This window comes from Anoplolepis gracilipes, chromosome 12 (assembly GCF_047496725.1).
Source record: "Anoplolepis gracilipes chromosome 12, ASM4749672v1, whole genome shotgun sequence".
Taxonomy (NCBI): domain Eukaryota; kingdom Metazoa; phylum Arthropoda; class Insecta; order Hymenoptera; family Formicidae; genus Anoplolepis; species Anoplolepis gracilipes.
This window is the reverse complement of record NC_132981.1, coordinates 5316585-5339518: the sequence shown is the minus strand read 5'-3', so window position 1 is coordinate 5339518 and position 22934 is coordinate 5316585. Positions and strand designations below refer to the sequence as shown.

Below are 22934 nucleotides of genomic sequence, written 5' to 3'. Positions count from 1 at the left end.
TTATACTTTTAAGAAAAGAATTTTTTAACATTCTGCTATTTTTTGCTTAACTTTTTCTGATGTAAAAATTATTTAATGCAATTTCAATGATCGTCTCGATCTGGAATATATCTTTCTTTAAATAAATTTTTTATCAATCTGCAAGTTAAATTATTTAGCTTGGACACGTATTGTTTGGATATTTTCTGAGATTAATTTGAGATTTGTTTATAGGCAAAGCATTGAAGAATCTTTGTCCCCTCTAAGAGAAATTGTTTTGCTCAAAATGAATGATTGCACAAACATTATTTGAATGTCCGCGAAGTCTGACTGGGCCAAGCAGAGCCAGTTCTCAGTAAGCCTTGTCGTGGTCAGACGACCACTACTACTCTGGTACGGCCTCTGAGCCGTCTTGCGTTCGCGAGTTCGATCTTCCGTCAGTCAGTTGCTGGATGAGATAAATACGCGAAACACTGATTCTCGCGATCGTGATCAAGTACACAGTGTCTTCACGTCATTCTTAAGTGTTTCTTAGAACTAAGAATTCTTTATAATACGATTTTGTGAGTGAAGTTTTAGTTCCCAAAAAGTGATTCTGTATAAATATCTTTTGAAATTTTAAATTTAAAAATTAAATCTGGTACAATATTATTCGATAATCGATGTTTGTATCTTTATGTTGGAGTTCATTACATCGACAATTAATAATAAATTGTGATTTTATACAAGTAGATCTTTATTAATTTGATATCTTTTAAAACTTAATGAAATTTTGTGTGATATTTATTTTTTCTTAATTGTAATATACTACCTTAAATCAAGGTTTGATAATGCAAAAGCGTTTGGGGAATTTTTCAAAATAAAATGCTTTTAAAGTGAATCTTTGACATTTTTACAAAGGCAGTTGATAAAAAATTTTTTAAGATTTGATGTAATTTTTATTTATTGTGTTAGAGAATTAAAATTCGAAATGTAATATTTTTAATCTTTGCAGGGTAAAATCTTTGAAGCTTTTTGTTTCCTTATTATTTCTAGTATTATTTCGAATAAAGGTTTAGAGAATACTGAAAAATTTAATTAATTCTGCATATGTATGAGATAATATGTAATAGCAACTGAAATTTTTGTTTTTTCAGAAGATTTTAATGAATTGAGAATCTTCATATCTCTTTGACTTTTACATAACTTTTAAAATTTATGCATTTATTCTTTTTTAATATCATAGGTTATAAGATTATATGTAAGATCATTATTCATTACTCATCATCTTTTGACATTCAAAATGTGCTAATAAACTGTTTTACATCATCGCAATACTTTGAATCGGTTTTCCCACGGTATTATCTTCAAAAAGAGATCCTCCAAAATCTCATACTTTGACATTTAATTGTTGTTTTCGTTCTACTTAATATAGAAGTTTATAAAAATGTAACAAATTCCACCGGTTTTTTAGAAATAAGTTCTTTTCAATTACAATAATGAACTTTAGATACTCTCTCATCTCGCGGAAGTCAATCAAAATCTTAAAGAATTTCAATGTCAACTGACAGATGAGAAATAACAAATCAGTTTGTAAATTTAAGACTTTTTATTTTAGAGTTTCTAAACTTAAAAGTTCCTCATTCCATTTCTTTATTTATGAATATTTAAAGCTTATTGAAATTTATCTATAAATTAAAATACTAATTATAGTAAAATGTGTTACACCAGGAACAAAATGTGCATTTCTTAAGAAGAGACAAAAGCTGATTTGGATGCAATAGTTATTAAAAATCAAACGTAAGGATCGTCATCCATAATTATGGCTGGAGAACTGATCCCGTGGAATAATAGAACAAATAAAAGAATTATTAAAAAGTAAACTACACGTAATATATAAACTTTAAAAATAAATTGCTCAAGATATACTATTGAAAAGAAAAGGAATAAAGATTGCTCATATATATACATTACTAAAATATTTGAATAATCTGCAAAGATTAAGAAAATATGTTTTGAAAAAATAAACAGTTAAAAAAAATTAAACTGCCCAAAAATATATCTCTGACGAATCTTTATTGATACTTCTTAAAAAGATATGCTCGAGAATAGTTGGACGATCGGAATATGAACAAACAGAAGAATTATTTAAGCAAGAAAAACTCACTGAAAGAAGCTCGCTAATTGACTTCATATCGACTGTATTTTTCAAAGATACTTTATTCGAAGAAATAGGAAGAATCATTATTTTTATCATAAAAATCGTGCAGGTTAGTCAATTGCGTCAATTACAAATTTTACTGAGTCATTGTACGTGGAATGTTGCTTATATATTGACTCATTTTTCTGAGGGAAAAGAAAACCGCTTGTGTGTGTGTGTGTGTGTGTATATGGGTATGACTAAATAATATAATAATATAATACTACATAAAATATATACATAAAATATAAAAGGAAAAACCGTACAAATATATAAAATATTCGTTTAGTATTATATTCTGAAATCAAGATTATTGTAACTTTTCCGATCGACATTGACATTATCCTTGCGATAACAATTGTTGACGATTGCGCCAGCATCATTAACTATATAGCATTCATGTTTTCAATTCCGTAATGGTATAGATTATAGATTCTTTAATAGATTATACAAAAGAAAATCGTCGATGTTATAAATAAAGCTGTATATAATGGTGCTCGACATGTCAGCAAGCGTAATGATTTTATATTTTTTTTTTTCATATATTCATATATTCATATATTCATCATCTAGACATTCAATTATTTAGTTTATTTACGTATAACAATATAAAATTATTATAAATTATAGCGCAAATCTGAGTTTGCACAAAATTCAAATTAAGTTTTTAATTATTTATTAAAAATTTGTTTAAATTTTGTTACAGTTCTTAATATCAAATTTACAAACAATAATAATAATAATAATAGAGAGAGAGAGAGAGAGTTTTAATAAACATAAAATTCTATGTTAAGAAGTTACAAACTAAAACATTTTTAATAATGTAAATAGTTTTAATGTTTGTAAAATTTAAAATATAAATTTTGTAAAATTTAATTCTAAAAGAATAATTTCTGCGAGCTAAATTTATTATACATTGATAATCGTCATGTGGGGTCTACTATATGATTATGGAATTCACATTAATTTGGGACAAGGTATCCCTCGCAATATTGACGTACTTGTTTAATAAGTGATTGCAACGTAAGCAAGTTCACCGGGAAGAAACGACGCGGAGAGTTTAAAGAAAGGAAAGCGATCAGACGTAACCTTAGGCGGTCTCTCTTCGTTGGTCTGCTCTTTCGTAATACATATATCTCTCTCGCGTGTAAAGAAATGAACAAATTACGTGAAAGCAACTGCGTTGCGTAGCACGTAGCTTACTCATCGCTTACATTTTTCGGTTACCGTTTGATGTAATAACACATTAATGCCGGTTTCGTAAGAATATAAATTATTCGTATATTCCTTGGTTATATGCTTATTGTTGCAATATAAGAGTTTTGCGACGTATTTTAATTCTTTGCAGATACTATTAAGTCTCTCAGAGACTATTGAATTCTATTGAGACTATCTGTGGCTTTTTGTGAATTGTTTCGATCATTTTCATTATCGAAAAATAGATTTTAAATATTATCTCGTATCGCTGAATATTAAACTTAACTAATATTAACTTTCTTATTCGACAAATATAAAATAGAAGATTTTAAGTATACATTGCTGACAAATAATAAAATATTAAAAGTAAAATCTGTTTCTAGCTCTCTCTTTCTCTCTTATACGTAAAAAGAAATAAAATACAAAATATATATATATATATATATATATATATATATATATATTTAAAGTAAATTGTAAGGTCTTTTAATATCTTTTATATATTTTTTAAAGACATTATTACGTTACATACAGTATATCGCGAATATAACAAAGGCAATTGCCACAAAAAAAACAAAATTTTTTACAATATGGCTTAATTAATTGGCAACAATAATAAATATAACGCAATCGATTTCTTAACAGATTAAGAATTTGATTGAGTCAAATTACAGTTTTTTTAAAACAAGAAAAAAGGAAAAATTAACTCTTTTAAAACGCAAAAAAAATCCCGACATTGCTTAAATATTTGTCTTTTAATAAAATGAGAAAACAGATTTTTAAACATCTGTCTTTCGGATCTAATAACGTTACTGGTGTCACTTAAGATTATTTGATCACTGCAAGATGTTAAATATTGAGATAGAATAATATTTTGACATATTAATTATAATTTATTGAAACAAAGGCAAATATTTGAGCAACGTTGAAATTAATCTCAATTGTTTCGAACATAATCAATTCCAATAATAAATTAATGAAATGTTGTGTGTTAATCGTATTCATGTGTTAATTGTTCAGTTTATTAATAATAACTAAAACTAATTCTTCTATTATTCTATGATATTGTACCGTGTTCGATCCGTAGTAACTCATAATTTGTCAGTGATGTAACATCGTAACAGACACTCTCACTTATGTGACCGGTCCAGTCGAAGAAAAAGAGAGAAAAGGGGAGAGAGAGATTTCAAACCAGCTATGGCAGACAGATTTCAAATCGATCGTGTTGTTTAATTTATTATTTTTAGCAACTTAAAAAATGCAAAAAATTACCATATGATCTTCGGCGTGACATTAGAAAAAAAATAAAGGTGTTGAATCAAAATTAAAAAAGAAATAAACGAAATGTTTATTTTCTTTTTTTTAATTCTGATTAACGACACCCTTATTTTTTTAATTAACTTGGATGGGTAATCAAATTAGGTAAAAATGCGTGATCCCGTATCTTTCTTTTAAATATAGAGATGGAGAGTGCAACCGTACCGAGCACGTTGATGGAGCTGAAAACAAGAAGACAGGCGCAATTCCAGTCGCAAGCATCGACCTTGGATACGAGAAGAAGGCAAGCGGTTTGCGTGAGAAGGGCTTTCAAAAAATATGGATCCAAAAACAATCCTAATATCATTTTGGACGGGCTCAACATGACCGTGCCAAAAGGCACGATGTAAGTACTTTCCTGCAACATTAAAGCAAAAAGTTTATAAACTTTTTGTTTAGTGGTAATTAGTTAAAAATTAATAAACATATTTTATAAAAATAATTTAGGTAAAAAATCAATAAACGATATAAAATTATAGATTAAAAAGTTTTAAACGGTAAGAATTTTAATTGATACAATTATAAAAATTATAATAATTTATGAATAAATCATTTTTATAATTTGTAAATTTGCATTTACATTTTTAAAATATTGATGGTTACTAAGCATAAAATTACTAAAGATAAAAAATGGCATAATAGATTTATACATACATGTATATACATTTGTTTGCTTTTGCTAAGTTGTTTAAAAGTATAAAAATGTTGAACATTTATAAATGTCTTTCAAATTTAAATAAGAAAAATGCCATTTAAATAAAAGAAGAATGCAAATTTTGTATGAACAAAATAAAAAGATTCATGAATATTTACTAAATTATGAATATACTATTATAGGTATTAAAAAATAAATTTCTCTTTTCTATGATTTACCATTACACATAACTTTTTATATATGTATAATAATATAATTTGTCTACAGTAAAATATATTATGTGGTATAATATTCTTCTTCTATAGTAATATATATTATGTATACTATAATATATAATATATATTACGTATATTTCTTTATGAAAGAGAAAAAAATTAAAAGCAAGAGTTGAATCCATTCACATAACGTACAGTGTATCTTATGATGTCGACATTCAAGAAACATTTTTCAAATTCAATGTCGTGACAAAAAGAATATATTAGTCTTTTTTTTTCTTTGTTGAAAAATGAGTACATAGTCCTTCAAAAGAGATTCTAACACAAATTATTTACCTTGAAATATCATTATCATATTTATAACACGTTGATGAATTGTAAATTTTTTGTCATAAAAAAAAGTTCAATTAATAAAGTAATATAATAACAAGTTGAATATATTACATATTATAGTAATCAATTTATTATGCCAATGTGTCAGTTGACATTTTTTGTACGTAACATTTTGCAGATATATTATTACATTATAAATATAATGATGTAACAAAAATAAATAATTGTTAAATATATATATTTAATATTATATAAATAGATTATAGATTATATAGTATATAGATTGTTAAATATAATGTTATGTATAATTGCTATGTTATAGCGATTATAATTTTATACAATAATCATTGTTTCATTGTAATATTATAATCATTTTATTATTATATTTTATTATATATTTCTTAATTACAATTGTAAAATAAACGTTTCCTTATTCAGTTATGGATTACTTGGTGCGAGTGGTTGCGGAAAAACCACTTTATTATCTTGCATCGTCGGCCGAAGACGCTTGAATTCCGGCGAAATTTGGGTACTGGGGGGCCGACCAGGCTCTAAGGGGTCCGGTGTGCCCGGTCCTCGGGTCGGTTATATGCCACAGGAAATCGCTCTCTACGGCGAATTCTCAATTCGAGAAACGTTTATCTATTTCGGCTGGTGCGCCGGCATGACGACAAATCAAGTGGACGATAAGCTGGAATTTCTAATCAAGGTAAAAAATTTAGGTCACGCGAAATCTTTAAGAAGATCGGAATTTTGAAGAAATTTAATTTTAAGAAAAGAATGTTAAAAAAATATCTAATTACTCTAAATTTTTCTTCATTAATAAAATCACCCGAAAAACATGCAGTACTCTCTTTTTTGTATACAAAGAAATTTTCTTTCTTATTTTACTATAAACACTTTCATTATAAAATATTGTGACTCTCAATAAAATTTATATTTTTATTGTAGTTTTTGCAGTTACCGTCGGCGAATCGTTTCGTCAAAAATCTGTCTGGTGGTCAGCAAAGAAGAGTATCTTTCGCGGCTGCCCTTTTAGCCGATCCTGAACTTTTGATCTTGGATGAACCAACGGTTGGAGTGGACCCTGTTCTCCGGCAGAATATCTGGGACCACTTAGTGCATATAACCAAAGATGGTAACAAAACTATTATTATCACCACGCATTACATCGAGGAAACCAGGCAAGTTGTGAAATACATAATATATTATTATTTTTATTATTATTATTATTAGCTTATTTTTAACATACTTTCTTCTACGTATCTTCTGTTTTGAAATTTAATATTTACTAAATGTACCTATAATATTAAAATTTTTCGTTTGACTGCTTATTATATAGCAAGTACTATGCTTAAGTTAAAATAAAAAAAAAATATTATATTTAGTTAATTCTTTTTTCCAGATTCAAATAAAAAAATTTTAATCAAAATTAGTTTGATATAATTGATCAGAGAATTAGTTTAATATAATCTTAAATATATCTATTAAATGTTAAATATTAAAGTTATTTGTTATTCTGTATTATCATCAAAATACAAGTTTTTTTTATTAAGTAATTACTGAAATAATAGATTATCAATCTTTCAGGCAAGCTGGCATGATTGGCTTAATGAGAAGCGGCAGATTTTTGGCGGAGGAATCGCCGAGGAAGCTAATGGAGATGCATCGACTGGATACTTTGGAAGATGTTTTTCTGAAACTGAGTAAAAGACAGAATTTAGGATTAAGGAGAAGAAGTAGTATTTTAAGCAATTTAACGGGTGTTCCGACAGAAGATGTGAGTATAAATGTGAAAAAAATTTGGACACGCTTTGATTGTAATTTGATTATTTAGCATTTGTGTATTTTTTTGTGATATATTTATTGTATATCTATATATTGTATATCTATATATATATATATATATTAATAAAAAAAGATATTCTCAATTTATCTTCTCTTTATAGGACGTGGACGAGATGAGTGGTGAATTCGGTGACAACGTGAGCGTGTGTAGTCGAAGAAAAAGCATAGTCATTGCAGATGACAACAATGTAATTATTTCTAAAAAGAGAAAGAGAATACGAACATTATCTTTCTCGGGATTTTTTATCTCTTTCTCTTTACTTTAGATTATTTAAAATTATTTATAAATGATTTATAAATTATTTTTAATAATTGTGTTATACGATAGCAATTTTATATAACATTATTTTTGTCTGAAACAAAATTTATTCTTTATACATGATAGAAAAAAAATCTACTTTTTCTGTGCAAAATAATATTTTATTTCCGCCTTATTTTTCCTTTAATAGGTGGGAGGATTGCCACCAGAAGAAGAAGGTTCTTCCAAATTTACCATGCTCGATCCGATGCATATGAAGGCCCTTATCTGGAAGAACTTCTTGTGGATGTGGCGAAATGTCGGGTAATCCGATTATTACGTTTTTGTATCAAATCGATTTTTATTTTTGCTTACTTACACTTACTCTCTTTTTCCGCAGAATAATGTTATTCATCATTGGCCTGCCAGTCGCCCAGATAATCCTGTTCTGCCTTTCCATCGGTAAGGATCCCGTAGGTCTACAAATAGGCATCGTTAACAACGAACTCAACAGCAGCATGCAACCTTGTATTCCCACAACCGGCTGCAATTGGTCACTACTCAGTTGTCGTTATCTTCAGTATCTGGAGAAGAAAAACATAAATTTGTTACCTTTCGAGAACGACAACGAAGCTAAAAATGCAGTGACAAACGGTTGGACATGGGGCGCCATAACGTTCCCATCGAATTATTCTGACGCTCTCATGGCGAGGATAGATTACGGCAGAAATGCCGAGAAGTGGGACATCGAATTTGCAGAGATGAAAATCGTTCTAGATATGTCAAGTAAGCTTTACTTACTTTATATGTGTAGAATAAAATAGAGATGCGTAAATGTTAGATCTTCGTATATAATATGTTACACTTTAAAGATCTTCACTTTGTGAACCGTTATTATAAAATAAATCTTTTGATATGAATAAGTTGGCACACATATACACGATTTAATGATATACATATTTTCATAGATCAACAGATAGGACAATTGCTGCAAAGAGATCTGCTTTACGCCTTTCAAGATTTTTCGAAAGAGCTTACTGTGGCTTGCAACTACAGCGAGAAAGTGACGAAAATACCTATAAATGTAAGAGAATAATCATGCATAGAATTATAGCATATATATTCTTTTTTGTTAAGTACTATAATATTGGTCTTATTTTTTTGTGTTTTATATTATAAATTATTATTGACAATTTATCTCTATCGCTAAATGTTATGTCAGTTCGAAACACCAGTCTATGGACCTCTGGATCCTATCTTTATGGATTTCGCAGCTCCTGGAGTAATTTTAACGTAAGTATTCACATTAATGTCAATTTAATAATAACATATATACATTAAAATTAATTTTCTTTCTTTCAGACATTTTTTAGTGATTTAAAAGGTTAAATTCAATTAATTTGTATTCTTTCAGAATCATCTTCTTTCTCTCGGTTGCATTGACATCAGGCTCTATGTTGCTGGAAAGAAATGAAGGTCTCTTGGAAAGAACTCTTGTATCAGGTACGTTATAAAAAATATTAAAAATTATGATACACATATAAAAAAAAGTATGTAGATAAACATACAAAAGAAATATTTAAATTTAGAAATAAACTTTATAAATAAATTATAAAACGTATAGAATAAAAAAATTAAATTAATAAATAATTTAATTGTAATTTTTAAATATGTATAATTTATTCAGGTCTCACTGGCACGGAAATTCTCTTTGGTCAAGTAATTACGCAATTCACGGTGGTGTTAGGACAGAGCGTGATGGTTCTCACAGTCTCATTTGCCATCTTTAAGATCACTTGCATAGGCGACATAGGTTGGATCACTACTTTAACTGTTCTTACGGGTCTTTGCGGCATGTGCTTCGGTAATTCATTAACTATTTTAATATTAGATTATAGAGAATAGATAAAATATCATACACATGATATTTATGAATAAATCGTTTTTATATGAATTAAATGTCTTCTAATGTTTTGCACAAATACGTTTCGATTTTTACAAAATGTTTGCAATTTTTCAACTAATAATAAATTGTAAAAAAATATTAAAAAACTGGAAAATTTATATAAAAGAAAAAAATTTCTTTTTTTGATTATATATCTACTTTGTACTTTTTTGAAAAATTTTTATCTTAAAAATATAGGAATATATTCTAAAAACACAATCCAATTTTTAGGATTTGTCATCGCCTGTTTCTGCGACAACGAAAGAACCGCTACATATGTGGCTATGGGCTCCTTCCTTCCAATTGTGATGCTGTGCGGCATCATCTGGCCTATAGAAGGCATACATCCTGTTCTAAAGTACATTAGTTTTCTGTTACCTCTGACAAAAAGCACAGAATCAATGAGATCGATGTTAATCAGAGGCTGGTCGATATCGGAACCTACAATATATTATGGTTTTATCTCCACCCTCGTTTGGATCATTATCTTCATGAGCATCTCAATATTACTTCTTAAGTTCAAAAAGGGTTAACTTAGAATAGGGGAAGAATAGTTTTATATATATAGAAAGGAAAATCAACCAAATATAACTTTCTGTAAATTGTGTAATATAAGATTAAATAGAAATAAAGTAACAATAAGAGTTGTTATATATAGAATATATGATCAAATTAATTGAATAAAAACATATTTCTAAAACTTTTAATTCTATTTTATAATTTAATATTGTTATAAATTAATATTATATTTTAAATTTGAGAGTATTAACTTAATTTATATTTAAAAGCTAAATTTAAATTTATTTAAATAAAAATTGTCCAAGAACGTACAAAGATAATACAAATAATAATTGTTATATAATTCACATTCATATTTTGTGTATCAAAATATAATTAATATAATACGTATAACAATTTAAGATAAAAATAATAGCAAATTACTACATGGTTTGTCGTGTTTGTCGATAAAAAAGGCAGAAGACTTGTAACCAGTTATACAAAGTGAATATCGCTTGCAGTATTTCATTGCGTTTTATATTCAAACCGTCTAGAAAAAATCTCACAAGAAAAACGATGATTTCCACGATGATGACGCAAAGTTGCATCAATAACCAAGGCGTGTGTAGCATAGGGTATTCCTGCTAAAGCAAAGCATATTTATATAAAAAATAAAGTTGTTTACCTAATTCAAAGTCCTTGAATTAATTTATTGATTATATTATTTTTAATCTTTTATACTTGCCGTGATAGCTCCTAACATAATTAAAGTATAATGCTCAATTCCCAGGATTGACGTCATTAGCTTCAAGTCTCTTTCGACAGTAAGAGGCACTATAATTATTATTTAATATTTAATTAATTATAACAATTTAGAAGAGTTTATTAAAAATGTACCTTCTTGATTATGTCTGTGGCGCGACGATATTCCCGGAACTTTATAATTTATTGTGCGTATTATATCAAGAGCCGTGATTACCTGACGGAATTTTTAATAGTGCATTTAAATTTTACATTGTTCTTTATCTGACGCAGATAAATAATTAAATTAGCATGAGAGTATTACGATGGACTAACGGTCCCAATGAAGCCCAAAACAATCACATACAACGAACTGCCCATGACATAATGATCGCACAAAGAACAAGCCATTCGACCGATTCTCTACAAAATAAAAGAAAGTATATATCTTCTTTATTAAAGTCTTTAAAAATTATATAAATTTGTTAATAATTAAACTAATACGCTCAAAATAACATATTATATGTATAAATTCAAAGTTCTCGAATTAATTTCTCAATTAATTGTTTATTATTTTTTATAAAAATTTATACTTTTTATATTCTATATATATTTGAGTCATAATCAAACACAGTAAAATATTCAATTACAAAATGTCCACTATGGATTTTAATGTTTCGTCGATCACGGAAGGCCATAATTCGCTTCATATCCCAATTCCTCGTCAGGAAAAATCGCATTCCTCTTTTGAATACAAATGTATTAAGTAATTCTGTTGATGGATTTTTTCATTCCAAATATAAATGTATCAAGTAATTCGATTAATGGATTTTTTCATGGTATTCGCAGTAATGTCTTTCTCAAACTTTTGAGGTTTGTTTCTTACTCATCTTTCGATTGATCGTAATTTGACTTTAATAATGTCAATCGATTGTAAATTAACCTAAATTTATAAAACACATTTGATATAATTTATAGAAAATAATAAAATTTTTGAATTACAACATTCGTTAGCAGTATGATTAAATAAATTATCGTATTAATTTTTGAATTAAAATAAAATAATTACAGTATAATTATTTAAACAAACCATTAACCATAATATAAAAAACATAAATGTGTAAATTATTATTTTCTAATTTCATGAAGTTTGATTATAGCCACTGACGAGATACTATACTCTGTATCATGATGTAAGGATACATCATGTATCCTTACACCATGCTCTGTATCTCGTCAGTGTTATAGCTATAGCTAATAAAGTCTTTAATAAAGTCTAATAAAATCTTGTCTTTATATGTCTATGATTTAAATTTTAAACATATGCTCTGGAGTTGTTTAAAATGATATCATAATCAATAATATGAAGTGAGCGAATTTTGCTGTTATTATAAATTGTACATACAATATACAATTGTAGTTTTTCGTTTAACCTTAATTACATTTACATTCTGATTATTTGGTTTCTTTCTCCATTTTATATTTTTTTGTGTCCACAATTTTTTTCTCGTATTGCTTTTGTAAATTTATCAGTCATAAATGCTTGAAAAAATACTTTTTTCTTCAAAGTATTAGTTCTTTCGTTCTAAAAAATTTATTGTTATCTATCAGTCACGATGGATCGTGTGTCAAGTCGTATTTGCAGCAATCACGAAGGTTATCCGGAAAAAATAGAAATTTGCGATGATCGCCAAATAAAAACGGTATATTGCAAAATTCGCAAATTAAATTTAATATTATATAATCACCTAACAGATTTGTTGATAGCTTAGAAGATTTGTTCTCTTTTCTTAAATTATTATGTTATATAATAATTTAAGAAAAGAGAACAATATTCTACACTCAACAAAGATGAGAATATAATACATAATAAAATTAAAAATGAAATGAATAAAAATACGTATATATGCAAAATTTACGTATAAATAAAATATTTTATTTTTATTTAATATAATTTGATCTACTTACACAACCACATATATAAATAATACATAGAAATATGTAGATATATGTATACAAATATACATTTTTATGAATAAGAATATATTGTCATATTTATTTATTAAAAACATGAATTCATATTTTATTTTTATGCAATTTTCTTCAATTTTTATATAATTTTTTTTTACAGGTCAAGTCTAAAATGTCATCGCGTACGTTTAAGAATCATTCTGACAGTTCTCAAGTGATCGAAAAGCTTGATAAATCGCTGGAAAAGAAAACGTCTTTTGACAATGAAATTTTAAAGATAATCAGAGGAATGTTATTGGCCTTGCCGATATTGTTCTTATGTTATCATGGACCAATGCAATACAGTATTTTGGAAAATGGACAGATCCTTCGTGGTTTTTCTTCGAGAAAAACAATTATGACGTTTAGTTTGGGCTATTCTATCTCGTATTCTATAATATTCACTATTGCAATTGGCATGCTCATTTATTCCATTATGTTGGTAAATAATATTATTTTTTAGGTAATATATATATTTTATATTTTTTCTCAAACTTTGATATTTTACATATTTATTTTACACATTTACATTTTATATATTACTTTTATATATTTATTTTTTTTGTGATTATTGCGCGTTTTAGAAACAGCCGCAATTTAGTTTACTCTTCATGGGTCTCTTTATGGCCGAACTTGTCTCTGATACTTGTGATGCGATTGAAATGCTTTGGTATCTCTTTGGAGAACTTCCGCTACAAACTGCATTGCTTCATGCTGCAGGAATCCTTCTACTGATTTGTAAATTTCTCTTTTTTATTCTCTTATTCTTTCTTTATACAAAAAAGTAGTGTAAAAGTAGAAAACATATATATTTTCTTTTGTCAATATAAGCAATTTATCTTGTTCAGTATTCTGATTAAACTTTACAAATCATTAATTTACTACGTTAATTTACTTTTGCTACATTATTAATTTAGTAATTATTAGAATATTGTCTCTGCTTTTTCTAAAGAAATATTATCTATTGTATTAGAATTATCTTAAAAGTTAATTAAATTTAAACAATTTTGTTACAAAAAAGAAGAGATAATGCATTTTGCCAAATAATATTAAACATGGAAATTTATTACTGTGATAAATATGAAAAATGTCATATTTTAACAAAATTTTTTTTATAGTTTTGCTTTTATTGCATTTGATTGATTTATTTTTTTATTTCTTATTTTTTTATTTTGAATTACTTTCACATAGTAAACGTTTATGTTACATAAGAATCTTTTCTATTGTATTTAGTGGCAGAAATATGGACATGGCTGGGTATTCTGCAGCTCTATGAGTATCGAAATTTTCAATCATATTAGATGACAGATCAGAACGATAAGTACGAAAATTTGTAAATTATATATTTTGTATTCCGTATGTATTTCCGTATATATTATATACACAAATTTTTTACAAATGCAGCTGTATTTCTTGATTAAAGAAAATCTTTTTTTCAAATTGTCTTATTTTTTAATTTATAATTTTATAATTTTTTAATTTTATAAAATTTTATTATAAAAATCTAAATATCGCAAATTAAAAATTTTTTTTTTTATATCTTATATATAAATACAAATTTTCAGGTCATAGTATCTTAAATTCTTTCATAGCTTTACAGAAGCAAGTTCTTTATTTATGTATTATTCATTTCTAAAAATTTTCAGTCATTTGGACGGTAGGACAGTCAAGAACGTTGACAGAACATTCTGATTTTAAATCAAGTATTTGTACTTCAGGACATTTATCAATCCTGAAAAAAATAAGAGTTTATTATAAATATAATATCTTGTGTGTGTGTCTATGTTATATTTATATTATTTTATTATATTACATATATATTATTTTTTATTTTATTATTTATATGTTATATTATCTGTATTAAAACATTTATAAAAAACAAAAAGAAAAATAATTTTTAAAATACCTTGGACAAAATTTATACAAAGCGTCCTTCAAATTATAAATTTTCGTTGAATTTTTTGATATTTCTTGTAATAAAAATCCTAAAAATGCTTGACATTGTACTTCGGTTGCTTGCAAGTCGATTATCGGGTCAATCGTGATTAATTTGTTGGGCCTGTAATCTTGTTTTTCTCCTTTACTTCAGAAATAAAATAGAATTACTTAGGATTAGTAATTATTTATTATTATTTATTTATCCATCACACTTACGTCCATCGAAATTTATTGATATTCGATAAATTGCAATACGCACTAGGATGCATAGCAACTCCGGGCGAATTCCATAGTAAATATGCTCTTGCTGCCATCAGCAACAATCCATTGTTCAAATTTTTCGCAATGTTTAATAATTTTGACCTTATAATTGTAAAATGTAATTGAAAATTATGCAAAGAAGTGTTTTTTATTATTATATATACTAATTTCTTGTCAACACTTTAACGACCGTATTGTTCGTAAAAATCTTTTATTTTTTGCTGACCTTTCGTGAAATCCTGTCTCTATAAAAGTTAATGCACTTATTATTTAGAAGTCATTAAATTAGTATTTAAATTTTATGTAATTATTTAAATTTTATATAATATTTATCATATGCATAAATGCTTTTAAATTATGAAAATTTGAATTAAAATGCTAAAGTAATGAAATACTTTTTTATGGTTAGACTGCAAAAGTAAGTCTACAAAAAACAGTGTATTTACAAAAACCTGTAAATATATTAAATATTGTAATTTCTGAAATGTTTAATGCATCAGAAATATGTCAATCTCATAAAACCAGTAGCATAAATTTAAATAAACATGAAATAAACTATGCTGAATAAGAAGATAAGAGGCTGCACAAAAAGTCACGAATATACGTGACACCAACTGATAATCGCTAGCAGAATGAAGTCACACGTGACCATAGCAGCCGTTAGAGTGTTGAGCTATTTTTCACATATATACAATAATTATAAATATGTATAATATTGTATATATTATAATATATATTATAATATAAAAACTTTCACACAAAAAAAATATTTTGTATAAATTATGTGTGTGCATGAAAAATTACATTATATTGTATATTGTATATTAGTGTCATATAATAATTACTTGCTGAAAAATTCGTCGATCGATAAGTCAGCTATACGAATATTGGAGTTTTCAGTGGCTAGTGCCATTTTAAAATGAACTTCTTGGATGTTTAATGCATCAGAAGTACGCATCAAATTAATCAAGTGAATCTAGAAAAATATATACTTTATTAAATTGATGCGTAAAGATAATATTTTTAAATTAAAATAAAAATAATTTTTTGTTCTGAATAACATTTTTATTCTCATAAAGAAAAAGACTCAACATGTTACTTTGACGTCAAACGACGTGCATTTGCTATTTAAAGAATTAATAAGATACGTCTAGATGCTTTTTCTAAAAGAGATTTGCATACTAAAGATGCATTTAGACAAATCTAGTAGTAAAGAGAAAAGATCAATTAGAGACTTACGCAATAAATAGTGCGTAATAAAGTAAAGGTTCTTGTATAAATAAAAATAAATGTAATGTGCTAAACATTTCAATTAACTTTAAAAACCTTTTTAATAATAACATATTAAGTTATTGCAAGAAGATAGCAGTTAGCAGTCTATACAAATTATTACGATAAAGAAAGGAACACAAAACGGATAATGTCACGCACAAAGAATTTGCAATAAATAAAATATATAAAAAAAGATGTCATATGGGCCATTATAAGTATTAGATATAAACATCGTTAAATTCATCAGACTCGCTGCACGTGGGACTCGTATCACTTTCGTGACAGATGTGTCGTTATCAAAACAAAGGATAAAGCAACTCGCAAACGTAGCTGCTAAAACATTGATGTCTCTTATGTAGGACAAACAGGCAGACAATCAACAACTAGACTTAATTAACGTCTTAAATTTCATATTAAATAGATCAATCTATTGCCATTGAGAAGAATGCAAAGAGAATCGAAATGCTTGTTGACACATTACATTTATTTTTATCCCATGCAAGAAACTTTATTTTATTACGTACCATTTCCTGTGTCCAAGGTCTAATGGCCTTTCCTATTAAATTTATCAATATTTTCATAGAGTTTGTAAAATGTCCACATCTCTCTTTCAAAGTGTTTTTGCTTTATTTTATATAAATTTGTGTATTTAATAATATTTTATTACAAAAATAACTTATATTTACTTACCTTTAAATAAATCTAAATAAAATTGAAAAATGTTGACATACATTTAGATCGGGTTGCTGTCTCGCCGCAGCCTCGATGTAGCAGAATTCTTTTTTAGACCAGACTTGCGTAGCTTCTTTTACAAAATAAACATTGAACGAATGCTCATCTTCTGAGATATTGTATTCACTAAAATGATAAATTAATAAATTATGTCATTATTTGAAAATTTACATACTGTCAATTTATAAAGAATGTGAAACAGGTATTTCTTGTATCACGTGTGTGTACGACGTTTTGATGTAAATTATAAAGATTAATTAATTTTTATTTTTTTGAAAGTATTGAAAAAATCTCCCTGATGAGATTATTACATACCAACAATTATCGTTCGTTGCGGGTGAGCAAAGTATTGCCGTGACAAAGGCAAAAAGGAATAAACCGCTAATGATGAGACACGCTTTCACGAACGAGGAGAACAGATCGTTCGGCCATCTTCTTAATTGATACGCGACACCCTTAAGCATCGGGAAGTTGTATTGAGTACCTTGAATCGGACTTTCGATGTACATGTACGGAAGATTAACAATCTTGACTTCGTTCTCATCCAGGAAAGGAAGTTTGTCCTCGTCAAAATCTGAGAACATTCAGAAATTTACCTTTAAGATTTCTTTTATTAAATTAATAAATGTAATAAAATATAATATACATTCATATTTCGCAAAGATAGAAAAATGATAATAGGTTTTATAAAGAAGTCACACATCGCTCTTCATCGCGATACACACATAAAATATATTCAGTTATAAAAAAGTTATAAAAAAAAGTTTCGTAAAGCTGAGACTTTCGAATTTTGACACTTTCGGATACTCACACTTGGTCTTTGGCATTGTACTAAGCTTTACCACACTGTGTACTACTTCGGACTTTTGTCAACGTCGCTTTGAAGTCTCAACACGATTTGCCGAGTTGACACTTTATAGTAAAATCGACTTGTATCGAGTCGCAGACATTGAGAAATCGACAAGGTGTCCGGATTGCGTAATTCAAACGTGTGTGACACTTTTGCAAGTTAGGCGCGAATATGCTCGACAGACGAGTGAACACCCTCGTTTGTTAATTTTATTAATTTTTGAAGCAAAATTCTCTCGTTTTAATAAAATATTTATTACATTACGATACAATGAATTATTACATCGATATATTTTATATGCGAGAGTCATACTTTTATGCATAATAATCATAAAAAGTACAAGTTTTCGACTCGAACGTGACTCGTGACGGCGAATTTTATATTTTCAACACGACTCGAAATCTATCGAAAACTGAGATACTCGAGATATCGAAACTATCGAGATATCACAAAGTCTGTATTCAATACATGTAGGAATAAAATTCAAAATACGAAGTAATGGGAAAATTGGCGAGTTAATTGTGTATAATTCGTTCAACGGCGAATAATTAGTCTCTTAAACAAATTTTTTTTAAGATGATGCAATAAGCACGTGTCGTTTAAAGTAAGTACTATGCTCTTGTTTACATATTATTTATTGCCATGTGCACGTCATGACGTTTTAACATTTTAGGTTACCTCTGCTAAGTTAGCAGCATATATACCAATATTTACCAAAATATTGGAAAATTCAATTAATTTGGAAAAGAAAATAATGTCGGCTGTAAAGCCAGAATTAAAGAATTGGAAAGAGTATAATCGCAAACGGAAAGAGCTTCGAAAGCAGTGGAGAGAGGAGAAGCTGATGAAGAAAATTAAGAAGGAGGAACTCGAAAAGGAATCGAAGAACGAGTCCAAAGAACATGCGGATATCACGAAATACGAGCGAAAGGACGTCTGCACCGTAAGTATCGCGGTACCCGGATCCATCCTCGATAACGCGCAGTCCCCAGAGCTGCGAACCTACCTGGCGGGACAAATCGCTCGCGCAGCGTGTATTTACAAAGTGGACGAGATCATCGTGTTTGATGACAAGGGTGACGTTACGGAGAGTGAGAAAAAGAAGATTAGGAAGGACGATGCGTTGGGCGAGGGTAGACTTGGATGTCTCCAATTGGCCAGGATATTGCAATATTTGGAATGCCCGCAGTACCTGAGGAAGTATTTCTTTCCTATTCACAAGGACTTGCAATATGCGGGTGTGCTGAATCCTTTGGATGCACCACATCATTTGAGACAAATGGATGAGTCTCTGTATCGAGAGGGGATAGTCACTAATAAACCCATAAAGGTCGGTAAAGGATCGCAGGTAAACGTTGGACTTCTGAACGAGGTTCATGTGGATAAGGTATTGATGCCTGGTTTAAGGGTAACGGTAAAGATACCACCGGAGCAGCCAAATCCGAAGAAATTAAAGGGTATCATTGTGCCACCCAATGTACCACGCATAGAAACTGGAATCTATTGGGGATATACTGTCAAACTAGTCAAGGATCTGACAGATGTATTGACGAATTGTCAGTATAAAGGAGGATATGACTTGACAATTGGAACATCCGATAAGGGAACATTGATCGATGAAATAGAAGCAAAGAGTTTGAAATATCACCATTGTCTGATAGTATTTGGAGGAGTCGCTGGATTAGAAGCTGCCGTAGACGTGGATCCGAATTTAGACGTCGATGACCCATCCTTGATATTCCATAAATATTTAAATACATGCCCTCAGCAAGGCTCACGAACAATCAGAACAGAAGAAGCTATTCTTTTGACTTTAGCTGAATTAAGAACTAAACTAGTACCTAAAGAAATTATTTCTTAAAATAAATAATGAGAGAAAATAATAGAAACATGTAAGTATATCATAATTTATCTTCAAAATCATATTGAATCTTGTCACATTGTTTTTATTTATATCATAAATTTATGCAGATCTTTGTACATATATATTTTTATAAAAATATTAAATGTTTTCTTAAAAATACTTTGGACATTTACAATATTTTCAATTGTCGTTTTCTATTTTGATTTATTTTCTCCCAAATAACAATTTACCGTATCTCTAAGAGTTGTAATTACTTTAGCTTGATCAGTGGAATTTATGACAGCTGTGCCAGCCACAATCATATTAGCACCAGCCTAAAAAGAAATGTAATTTATATATAAAATTAATTGACAATTTAAACAAATTAATTTAAATATTTTCTTAATGACATTATTTACATATTGAAATAATCTTTGATTATACCTTTGCACAGGCTTCAATTGTAGTTGGCCCAACTCCACCATCGACCTCAATGTCTAATTCAGGATAATTCTCTCTTAACCATGTAACTTTCTGTAACATTGGTTCCATAAGTTTTTGCCCACCGAAGCCAGGTTCCACAGTCATTATCAAGATCATATCGGCTAGATCCACATAATCTGTTGTCACATCTACAGGTGTCCCTGGTTTAAGTGCCACACCAACCTATTTTAAAAGTAATTTATAATCGATTAAAAGATATTTTACTTCAAATATATAAATTTTTAGATAGTATTACCTTCATTCCTGCTTCCTTTATTTTCCTACAGATTAGAGGCACATCTTCTACTGGTTCAACATGGAATGTATATTGATTTACATTAGCATCAGCCATGGGTTCAATCCACTGTAATTATATTCATTTACTTTAATATAAATTTATTTATTTCATAACGCATATAGAATTCAAAATTTATATTTATAAGTATTTAAAAAGAAAATTTACTAAAATCATTAATTATTCCAATATAGAATTCAAAATTTATATTTATAAGTATTTAAAAAGAAAATTTGCTAAAATCATTAATTATTCCAGTCACACATACTTGCTCTGGATTAGATACCATCATGTGTGTCTCGAAAAAGGCATCTTTTATTTTACTGCGAAGACACTTTACAATCGGATGACCGAATGAAAGATTAGGAACAAAGTGACCGTCCATCACATCCAAGTGCAAATAATCCGCGCCATTATCAAGCAATTTTTGCGATTCTTCATAAAGTTGTGCCAAGTTCGCGTTTAAAATCGATGGACCGATTTTTGCACTCAAATACTTCGTCATGTCGCTTTCTTCAAATTAATGAATATTTAGAATATTTGTTGTACAATTATTCAACACCTTGCGTGCACGAATCTAATTCTAATATATATCGCACGAAATTTGCGGCGTGGAGTGATAATCTAACTTAACCTACAAATGACGTAACCGCGCCAGAGATCAGCTGATCGCATCTAATATCGGTTATATTATTTCTGATTTCTGCCCAACACATGGAATTTATCTGCAGGAACGAATTAGGCAAACTGTGATATGCAAAACTTAGAACAGCATTGTAAAATGGCAGCTTCAAATTCTATTTTCGTACATACTTGATATTTAAAACAGTCGCCGTTTGAACTGTTATTTTACAATTCACATAAAAAAATTATGTTAAGTAGTTGGACATATTATCGTAATGGAATATTTCTCTGTAAAAAAAGATGATATTAGTGCATCACAAAAATCATCAAAGATTGGCTTATTTTTGATTGCAGTCACAGGTTATTAATTTTATGTCAATTTATGCACAATATACTATTTTATCTTTAAAATCATATTGAATCTTGTCATATTGTTTTTATTTATATCATAAATTTATCCAGATTTTTGTACATATATATTTTTATAAAAATATTTTTAATTGTCGTTTTCTATTTTGATTTATTTTCTCCTAAATAACAATGATATATATATTTTAATGTTTATTTGTATGTTTATTAGGTGGAGTTGCAACCGCAATTAGTGTTGTGTGCTTTCCATTTATAAGCCCTGCGTTTCGTAAGATATGTTTACCATATGTACCAGCCACGCATCAACAAGTGAAAAATATTATTCGAGCACTAAATGGTCGTTCTGGTTCCTTAATTGATCTTGGTAGTGGAGATGGACGTATTGTGAGTATGATAATATTTTGAGATCATAAATTGTGAGAATAAAACATTTAATGTTATATAAATATAAAATAAAGTGAAACATACAAAATAAACTTTCTATTCTTACCATAATAAAGAAGATATTTCAAAAATAGGTTCTTGCAGCAGCAAAGCATGGTTTTAAAGCCCATGGTATTGAATTAAACACCTGGCTAGTATGGTATTCAAAGTTTAAAGCATTGATTAATGGTTTATCAAATGATACTGCATTTTTCAAGCAGGATTTATGGAAATATAATTTGGGAAAATATGATAATATTGTTATATTTGGTGTAGATCAAATGGTATGATTCTTCAATATTCCTTATGATATTATAAAAAAAAGATATATATCAAACAGTCATAATATCTTTTACAGATGGAAGATATCGAAAAAAAGTTTAATAGAGAATTATACAAAGGTTCTCTTGTAATTGCATGTAGATATCCTCTTCCTAATACACATCCTATTATGACGATTGGACATGGAATTGACACTGTTTGGGTATACAAGATACGTTAAACGTTGAACTGAAGAATGACAAAGGTATATTCTATAATTAGAATATTCTTGAATAAATTATAAGAAAACATGGAAATATAATTGTTGCATGTTTAATTTTATGCATTTACAGTAGAAGACATGTAGGATTAACAATTTTAATCGTAAAAAAAATTAATTTACATTTTTATCAAGTTGACATGTATGT

At 28.1% G+C, this 22934-nt stretch overlaps 6 protein-coding genes across 13 annotated transcripts; 4 read left to right on the top strand and 2 right to left on the bottom strand.

The window, feature by feature from the left end:
• Positions 1–351: 351 nt before the first annotated feature.
• Positions 352–10568, top strand: LOC140671889 (ABC transporter G family member 20). 6 transcript variants are annotated; one of them, XM_072903591.1, is made up of 15 exons: positions 353–542; positions 1690–1758; positions 2055–2228; positions 4817–5018; positions 6314–6584; positions 6827–7059; positions 7466–7655; positions 7825–7911; positions 8173–8285; positions 8362–8747; positions 8930–9045; positions 9184–9254; positions 9376–9464; positions 9649–9825; positions 10138–10568. In XM_072903591.1, exons 4-15 carry the CDS (start codon positions 4819–4821, stop codon positions 10437–10439), a joined length of 2235 nt encoding a protein of 744 aa, XP_072759692.1. In that variant the 5' UTR covers positions 353–542; positions 1690–1758; positions 2055–2228; positions 4817–4818; the 3' UTR covers positions 10440–10568. The 6 variants fall into 6 exon arrangements, with proteins under 6 accessions (XP_072759693.1, XP_072759692.1, XP_072759689.1 ...); XM_072903588.1 differs by having other exon boundaries at positions 1690–1836; XM_072903589.1 differs by lacking the exon at positions 1690–1758.
• Positions 10569–12570: 2002 nt separating this feature from the next.
• Positions 12571–14463, top strand: LOC140671902 (uncharacterized). Its single transcript, XM_072903618.1, has 4 exons — positions 12571–12848; positions 13277–13597; positions 13740–13893; positions 14389–14463. The coding sequence occupies exons 1-4, from the start codon at positions 12762–12764 to the stop codon at positions 14454–14456; spliced, it is 630 nt and encodes a 209-aa protein (XP_072759719.1). The 5' UTR covers positions 12571–12761; the 3' UTR covers positions 14457–14463.
• LOC140671898 (uncharacterized) lies at positions 14373–18318 on the bottom strand. Of its 2 annotated transcripts, none has more exons than XM_072903612.1 (7): positions 18170–18318; positions 17674–17932; positions 17358–17484; positions 16200–16330; positions 15353–15456; positions 15062–15233; positions 14373–14887 (listed from the first exon to the last, which is right to left on the bottom strand). In XM_072903612.1, the coding sequence occupies exons 1-7, from the start codon at positions 18183–18185 to the stop codon at positions 14788–14790; spliced, it is 909 nt and encodes a 302-aa protein (XP_072759713.1). In that variant the 5' UTR covers positions 18186–18318; the 3' UTR covers positions 14373–14787. The 2 variants fall into 2 exon arrangements, with proteins under 2 accessions (XP_072759713.1, XP_072759712.1); XM_072903611.1 differs by having other exon boundaries at positions 14375–14887; positions 15062–15238; positions 15310–15456; positions 18170–18317.
• Positions 18319–18660: 342 nt separating this feature from the next.
• On the top strand, positions 18661–21791 carry LOC140671895 (putative methyltransferase C9orf114 homolog). The gene is made up of 5 exons (XM_072903608.1): positions 18661–18812; positions 18882–20100; positions 20506–20728; positions 20822–20900; positions 21088–21791. Exon 2 carries the CDS (start codon positions 18963–18965, stop codon positions 20067–20069), a length of 1107 nt encoding a protein of 368 aa, XP_072759709.1. The 5' UTR covers positions 18661–18812; positions 18882–18962; the 3' UTR covers positions 20070–20100; positions 20506–20728; positions 20822–20900; positions 21088–21791.
• Positions 20250–21334, bottom strand: Rpe (ribulose-phosphate 3-epimerase). The gene is made up of 4 exons (XM_072903613.1): positions 21098–21334; positions 20791–20898; positions 20496–20717; positions 20250–20386 (listed from the first exon to the last, which is right to left on the bottom strand). The coding sequence occupies exons 1-4, from the start codon at positions 21332–21334 to the stop codon at positions 20267–20269; spliced, it is 687 nt and encodes a 228-aa protein (XP_072759714.1). The 3' UTR covers positions 20250–20266.
• LOC140671900 (ATP synthase subunit C lysine N-methyltransferase) lies at positions 20691–22757 on the top strand. 2 transcript variants are annotated; one of them, XM_072903616.1, is made up of 5 exons: positions 20691–20728; positions 20822–20900; positions 22034–22206; positions 22341–22529; positions 22604–22757. In XM_072903616.1, exons 2-5 carry the CDS (start codon positions 20885–20887, stop codon positions 22745–22747), a joined length of 522 nt encoding a protein of 173 aa, XP_072759717.1. In that variant the 5' UTR covers positions 20691–20728; positions 20822–20884; the 3' UTR covers positions 22748–22757. The 2 variants fall into 2 exon arrangements, with proteins under 2 accessions (XP_072759717.1, XP_072759716.1); XM_072903615.1 differs by lacking the exons at positions 20691–20728; positions 20822–20900 and adding an exon at positions 21675–21813.
• The last annotated feature ends 177 nt before the right edge of the window (positions 22758–22934 follow it).